Source organism: Haliotis cracherodii, unplaced genomic scaffold, assembly GCF_022045235.1.
Source record: "Haliotis cracherodii isolate W230 unplaced genomic scaffold, xgHalCrac1.p SCAF_18, whole genome shotgun sequence".
Classification (NCBI taxonomy): domain Eukaryota; kingdom Metazoa; phylum Mollusca; class Gastropoda; order Lepetellida; family Haliotidae; genus Haliotis; species Haliotis cracherodii.
Genome location: NW_027266273.1, coordinates 29287957 through 29296423, shown reverse-complemented (window position 1 = coordinate 29296423; position 8467 = coordinate 29287957). Strand labels below are relative to the sequence as shown.

At 41.1% G+C, this 8467-nt stretch overlaps 1 protein-coding gene across 1 annotated transcript; it reads right to left on the bottom strand.

Annotated features, from left to right (window-relative positions):
- Positions 1-596: 596 nt before the first annotated feature.
- Positions 597-7973, bottom strand: LOC139465605 (cerebellar degeneration-related antigen 1-like). Its single transcript, XM_071247313.1, has 3 exons — positions 7728-7973; positions 6993-7197; positions 597-781 (listed from the first exon to the last, which is right to left on the bottom strand). The coding sequence occupies exons 1-3, from the start codon at positions 7971-7973 to the stop codon at positions 597-599; spliced, it is 636 nt and encodes a 211-aa protein (XP_071103414.1).
- Positions 7974-8467: the final 494 nt, after the last annotated feature.

Genomic DNA, 8467 nt, shown 5'->3' with positions numbered 1-8467 from the left:
CAGGAGGGTGAGAATACAGTTATACTTATACTTATACAAATTCGACATTCATTTCTCCTTGTTAAGTAAAGAATGATAAAACATCTTTCTTTCAAAACTGATGTCATGGGGTTTAGAGTTCCTAAGACTAACATGTACGAGACACTGACAGGGTGTAGAACACTTGAATAGTATAATTTGAATTAGGTGTTCGGGAGTGCTGAGTAATCCTTGTTGGTTGAATAATAATAAACCAGGAGGTTGCCTGCAAATATTGTTGTGGTTGTTTAAGGATCCTACGGCAAGTAATATTAATATCACCTGCTTCTATTGAATCAATATTTAGGTAAACTGCATTACATGTTGACATATTCAAGTTAGAACATATCAATCAACAGGTGTTCATTCTTACTTGTGATTTTCACCCAAAATGCCTCCAGTCCTATTATCAAGAAGTTATCCCTGCATTTAGTAAATCAGTTGTCATTAATATATAGAGATGGCAACCCCTCCACCCCATCATGCATAAATGCACGTCAGGGACCTGGTCACAGTCCAGGGAACAATGGTCCCACAACCGCTTGCCATGAGTGTTCTGAAGGTCTCTGCTAGTGATCCTAAACCTGTCCCCAAGAGGCCTTATCTTTTTTTGTATCATCCACTTGTTGATACTTCTGCCACTTTCTTTTCAGAATGACCACATCTGGGTTGTAATTGGAGTGGGGATGGGGAGGGGGGAGGGCAAAGCTTGGGGGGAGGATGAGATGTGTTGGGGGAATGGAATGTTTGGGGATGGGTGGGACTGGGAAGAAATGAATTGAGTTGAGTTGAGTTGAGTTGCATGTGGTAACCCTTGGAGACTGACTGATGTCTTTGTTCCATCTCAGTGTATGTGTGCTAGCGGTGTATTTTGTACACCATTTTCTCTGAATGAAGAAACACAGAAAAATAACTCAAGTGATTTCTTCATGTCAGATATCAAAGTGTAACCATGTTTTTGTAATATACTTAACATTATATCATTAAATTCTATGTTAATAACATGAATCTAACATTGAGACTTCCTACATTAAGATGTACAGTATTACAATCTGTTTGATTTACTGCTGTGATGGGTCCAGGGTTGGGGTGTACATCACAGTAACATCAACATTATAAGACACAGCAGTTGGATACCCCTGAAAATACAGATGAACTAGATAACATTTAAATACATGTTGTAAGTGTTTAAATAATTTCTGTTCTTTGACCTAAGAACCTTACAATTAAATATTCTCAAGTTGGATAGAAACTTAGAGAATGAAACATAAGGTGTCATGACAGTTGTTTTCATATAAGAATTATTGATCATTCATCATACTTGTAGCAGAATGCATAGCATAATCCACCAGCTGGTGGCATGTGGTCCTGTGCACAGTGCACCGGTCACAAATCAGGAGGAGTTAAGCAACGCTGGTCATGGAGAGAAGCTGGATGCTTGACAGCTTTCACCCGGGCTTCGGTCCTGCCCCACACTGAAGCATAGGTAGCACATGTGGGGTCTCCTTGGGCAAGTTAGAAATGTGCCTTTGTTCACCCAGCAGTGAATGGGTTCCTGTTAGGATGAGAACCTACTTGTGCCTCAAGGCAGTTTGGGTTGTATCCCCCCCATCAGGAGTATGACTTTTTGTGGATTTAGGGTTGAATTTTTCAAAGCCATCTGCCAACTTGACTTGCGCCCCATTGGGCTTGCTTTGTGGGCTAAGGGGGCTTTGATTTTGCGTTTTATCACTAGTTTAATGAAGGGTATAGGATCCATGAATGTGTTAGTGAGACAGGGATAATTTACAGAATCAAAAGTCTTACACAGGCCCCATTTAATTCAGATAAATCACTTTGTGAATAATTTGTTTTAACAATTGAGTGTCTTTCTGCTAAACCACAATATGTACCCTTAAAACACATTTGTGACGTCATTCCATTGTTTGAACGCTCCATTATTTTTCAGGAATGGAGAGTTGCTTGTCAACTGTACATTATCTTGAAGCAACATTTGAATTAATTTCCACTTGGAACAGACGGAACTATTTATTTGCATTTATTTACAAGTGAATATTTTCATTTTTTTCCGAAAACATGAATTGTGTCGCCAGCGGGGTTCGAACCTGCATCGTTAGATTTGAAAACGTGTTATTGTCAACCTCAGCTGTTGCGGCACATGAAGGCATTATGTCAAAATTAACTATTAAATATTTTCATAATTTTGCATAATGCTTAAAAGCTCAAAATAATATGTGTATATTTTGTGTTAGAGCAGGTTACCCACAACAATGTTCATATTTATAGATAGTTAGATAAACCTTTGACGAGAAAAAACAAATAAGGTAACATAAATATCGCTTGTTCGGGGCTCTATATTTCCAATTATACCCATCAGCATGTATTAACAATGTGCAAGCGATTGATAAATACTAGTTTAGGACCCAACAAAATTATGATGAGCCGTGTACCATGCATTGTAAATGTCAACTCGCCACGGAGCTTGGCGCGCGTGCAAAAGCGGCAGAGAACGCATTCCTCGTGCATCACGCAAGGTCGACTCATGCAATATAAATACAGACAACAAAGAGTTCTGGTTTATTTTTCAAATATTTTCAACTACAGAATATTTTGTCAAAGTGTAAAAGTAGGGATGAGTTTTAAGTAGGGGAATATCCTCGTAACTCTCCATTCCTTAAAAATAATGGGCCTCTGTCCCTGCGGGGCCTCTGCTCCATTATTTTTAAGGAATGGAGAGTTACTCGGACATTCCCCTCTACTTCTATTCATCACTGTCTGACCACTGTACCCCTCTATTCATCACTGTCTGCTTTACAGTAGTGACGGTGGGCCAATGAAACAAAACTTTAAAATTGTGTGGCCTAATTTACCAGTACGATATTAACAAGTAATTAAGTGCTCTGGGTTTGCTGTGCTGTGCTGGACTGGGTTCATCAATCAGGTGATGTGGGTTTGGAAGAGTCCCTCCTGCAATCTTAATGGTTACCAGGGGGCCGAGAACAAAACAATGATGATAGTGATACTAGATTTATTCACAGCATTATTTGTCATGGTTTACTTATTTGTGTGAACAATTATTTGTTTAATACTTCCTTACCATATGCATGAATGTCATACGCTCAAATTTTGACGCATTTAAACGCTGATACATTTGTCCTGGTTAAATGTCTATCCCCTTCACCAAGCAGACGACACACTGTTCGATAGAATCCATCCTTCAGAGATTGTCACGGATCAAGCTGTCTATGGTCTACAGTGACATAATTCTACTTCTTAAGGGTTCACAGGGAATTGCTTTAGGAACCACTTAGGGGTTCACGGGGAATTGCTTTAGATCAGTCCCCTTGAGGGGTTCACAGGAATTGCTTTAGATCAGTCCCCTTGAGGGGTTCACGTTGATGTCCACGCTGCAGGGTAAGTCAAACCTTCATCATCTTCACTCATCAGTAACAGGATGACAGTAACAGGCTCTGAGTCAACCTAATCAGTGCTTATGCTATGAAAACACAACAAATATATTTTAGTTATCTGTACTATTTTCTTAATTCACTTACATACATGAAAATAACAACGTCCCATCTCCCCCTTTTGCATTATTTGGTAATTTTTAGCTTGAAGACTTATTTGAAGCAGATCTAAATATGACACAAATTTACCTGGAGTAGACAAACTTGGTGACAAAGATGTGAGTATTTTGTTCAAAATGTGGATTTGGAGTTCATATTTTCCTAAATTCTGATATATTTTAATGCATGGAGTTACTTCCTACTTGCCCAGCAGCTGGTCGCGGCATGTTCCCCATCATGTTTGTTTAAGGTGTGGGCTCATCTCAGAAACTGTGGGGGACCTGTGGATGCTTGTAACACATATATAGCGATTTGCGACACAACCTGTGGATGCTTGTAACACATAGATAGTGATTTGCGACACAACCTGTGGATGCTTGTAACACATAGATAGTGATTTGCGACACAACCTGTGGATGCTTGTAACACATAGATAGCGATTTGCGACACAACCTGTGGATGCTTGTAACACATAGTGATTTGCGACACAACCTGTGGATGCTTGTAACACATAGATAGCGATTTGCGACACAACCTGTGGATGCTTGTAACACATAGATAGTGATTTGCGACACAACCTGTGGATGCTTGTAACACATAGATAGCGATTTGCGACACAACCTGTGGATGCTTGTAACACATAGTGATTTGCGACACAACCTGTGGATGCTTGTAACACATAGATAGCGATTTGCGACACAACCTGTGGATGCTTGTAACACATAGATAGCGATTTGCGACACAACCTGTGGATGCTTGTAACACATAGATAGCGATTTGCGACACAACCTGTGGATGCTTGTAACACATAGATAGTGATTTGCGACACAACCTGTGGATACATGTAGCAGGACTGGGTCCGATGCCCAACACATGAATATATATCATTATCCGTGAAGAGGTATATGTGGAGTGACCACAGTCCTTAGGTGTCCAGCACACAGCATGGCTGAGTACCCAAGCTGGCCATATAGACATAAGGCTTGAGTAGGAGGGAGAGGGCTGGGGCTATTGTGTTAGTTCACAGGGTGTGACATTCACAAACAAACCATGCAGTAAGCGTGCTTAGTAAGAGTGCTGTGACTGAAAAACAATAACAAAGGCAACAACCAGTCCCGGGGGAATTGCGTTAGATCAGTGCCCCTTTAAAGACCAGACTACACACTTCTCCCAATAAACAAGATAATAAACATACATGAATTACAAAACAGCAATTGAAAACCAAAACACAGCCTGAGCCACAGGACTAGATGACTTTAGTTACATTATACTTAACAAAATACCAATTAAAATACAAAACATACCACTACAACTTCATAATCAAATATGACTAACAGGCACCACAGCAACACAATGGAAACATGCTCAGGGAGTACCAGTCCTCAAACCGGAGAACCCCCAAAGCAAGCCTGACTCCTACAGCCCCATCTCTCTTACTTCCCACATTTGTACAATCATGGAATCCATAATTAATAGCAGGCCCAATTTGAAATTTCTACAAAAAAAACCCTCTTTAGTCCTGACCAGAGTGGCTTCACACCAAATAGACAAAAGTTTAGACCATTGTTTACATTTGGAACAAGATATTCGAACAGCACATGCACAAAAACAAATACACATTGGCCATTTGCATAGATTTTAGCTAAGCTTTCAACATGGTTTGGCACATTGGCCTCATCCCAAAACCAGAAAATAAGCTTTAAATGGGCACATTCTAAATTTCATACACCCCATAAGGTAGCATACTGTCACCAACTCTCTTTAGTTTCATGATCGATGACATTTTTTCCAAATTAATCCCAACATACAAATATTTCAACTGCAAAATTTTCAGATGACATCTCCTTTGTCCAGCGCCTAATCGCTCATATCCATACTACTAAAGCAGAACCTCTATAACCCAGGACAGCCAGCTCACTTTCTGCCACCAACAACCACCACCTTATCTCACCTCCCCAACTCCCCCAGCCCAAATTTTCTTGACATAGGCGAGGCTTTATTACGATTTGTATTTCATTAGTAGGCCCCCATATTACTCAACAGCTTAACAGTTTCATACTAACTTTGCCCACTGTGCTGTACAAGTATGTAATATATACAGTAAAGTACGGTTATAACAAACTCAAAGGGACTACTAATTTTAGTTCGTTTTACCCGTAGTTCGTTATAAGCATATATACAGCATAACTACAGCAAAGAGTCGGGACCACAAAAGTAGTTCGTTATATCCGTCAGTTCGTTTTAAGCGTGTTCGTTATAACCGTAGTTTACTGTACTGTAGCATTATAGTAGGCGCCATTTATGTTAGTCTAAACTTTTCTAACACTGTTTATTTGACTTCTTTCTATTGAGGGGCGGTGGGGTAGCTTGGTGGTTAAAGCGTTCACTTGTCATGCTGAAGACCCGGGTTCGATTCCCCCCATGGGTACAATGTGTCAAGCCCATTTCTGGTGTCCCCCGCCATGATATTGATGGAATATTGCTAAAAGTGGTGTAAAACCATACTCACTCACTCTTCAGTGTCTCGGTCTAGTTTTTGTTCAGTTTATTTTCCTTAAAAACATCATGCAATGTTTCAACATAATATTGTATTATCTTCTGATTTGTCAATATTTGTCGTTCCAAAAGATATCAGGGGATTTATTTATATTTTCATGAAATGTCTTATGTAAGGTTTCTTTGTTTACAAATATACTTATCCCTACAGTTTTATACACTTTGATTCTTCCTGCAGTAATAGTCCATGTGATATTCAGGGGTATTCAACTTTGTAACACATTCTTCACTGTATTGAATGTTTTGCGCATCTTTCTACGTCGGGGCCCAAACCATGGTTTGTTCTTCTTAACCAGGGCCGTGGTTGAAACTGACATGATCGTGCACCACAGGCAGTATGTGCAGGGCTTAACAGCAAGTGTGTTACATCATCTGATGAGTTTATGTCTGCCTGGTTTGGGATGCCTTGACGTGCCCTGTGAGTGGGACGTGGTTGATACTGACATGATCATGCACCACAGGCAGTATGTGCAGGGCTTAACAGCAAGTGTGTTACATCATCTGATGAGTTTATGTCTGCCTGGTTTGGGATGCCTTGACGTGCCCTGTGAGTGGGACGTGGTTGATACTGACATGATCATGCACCACAGGCAGTATGTGCAGGGCTTAACAGCAAGTGTGTTACATCATCTGATAAGTTTATGTCTGCCTGGTTTGGGATGGCTTGACATGCCCTGTGAGCGGTGTTTGTTTATTTTCTACTTTTATTTCTATCAATATTAGTACTATAGGTGCATGTATTTGCAATATCTTCAGGTTCATGTGAGTATATAGTGTGGCATGGTCCTCCAGTATGACATGGTCCTCCAATGTGGCATGGTCCTCCAGTGTGACATGATCCTATAGTGTAACATGATCCTGTAGTGACATGGTCCTCCAGTATGACATGGTCCTCCTCCAATGGGACATGGTCCTCTAGTGTGGCATGGTCCTCCAGTATGACATGGTCCTCCAATGTGGCATGGTCCTCCAGTGTGGCATGGTCCTCCAGTGTGACATGGTCCTCCAGTATGACATGGTCCTCCAATGGGACATGGTCCTCTAGTGTGACATGATCCTATAGTGTGACATGGTCGTCCAGTGTAACATGATCCTCTAGTGTGACATGGTCGTCCAGTGTGACATGGTTCTTTAGTGTGACACGATCCCCTTTTGTGACAGGGTCCTACAATCTGACATGGTCCTCCATTGTCACATATCCTCTAATGTGACATGGTCCTCCAGTGGGACATGGTCTTCTAGTGTGACAGGGTCCTCCAGTGTGGCATGGTCCTATAGTGTGACATGGTCCTGTAGTTTGACATGATGCTAAAGTGTGACATGGTCTTATAGATTGACATGGTGTGACATGGTTCTTTAGTGTGACATGGTTCTTTAGTGTGACATGGGACTACAGTATGACATGGTCCTCTGGTATGACATGGTCCTCTGGTATGACATGGTCCTACAGTGTGAGATGGTCCTCTAGTGTGATATGGTCCTCTTTTGTGACATGGTCCTTTAGTTTGGTGTGACATTGTCTTTCACTGTGGCATGGTCCGCTAGTCTGACGTGGTCCTACAATATGACATGGTCCTCTAGTCTGACATGGTCCTTCAGTATGACATGGTCCTCTAGTCTGACATGGTCCTCTAGTCTGACATGGTCCTCTAGTATGACATGGTCCTCTAGTATGACATGGTCCTCTAGTATGACATGGTCCTCTAGTCTGACATGGTCCTCTAGTATGACATGGTCCTCTAGTGTGATATGGTCCTCTGGTGTGACATGGTCCTTTAGTGTGACATGGTCCTCTAGTATGGTGTGACATGGTCCTCTAGTATGGTGTGACATGGTTCTCTGGTGTGATTATCAATATTTAGGTAGATCATGATTAATAAATGTGGTCCCTCCTGTTGCAAGCAATATGATGTCTGCCCACATTTAGGAATTGATTATCAGAACTAACGAAACAACCTAAGAAGCTAGGCGAAATACAAATGTGGGCCCACTTGTTTCAATCACCATAGATGACGGGAAAAATGTGAGCCCACATTTTAGAAGATGGTTATCGACACTAAATCGATCTTAGAAGATGTACGGATGGAAACATAAATATATAATTCAAACATTTCATTAAGAATACATTTTACCTCAGGGATAAGCTGGGCATTTAATAGCTGGACCAACAACGTACAGCATGGGTGACACCATTTCTCGCATATACGAAAACAATGGAGATAGCTCCCGTTTGAAATTAGAGTGACCTCCCTTTCCCAATATGAACCACTGATAATGCGGTTTCGCAGTGTGACGTGTTCCTATAGTGACATGTTCCTATGGTGTGA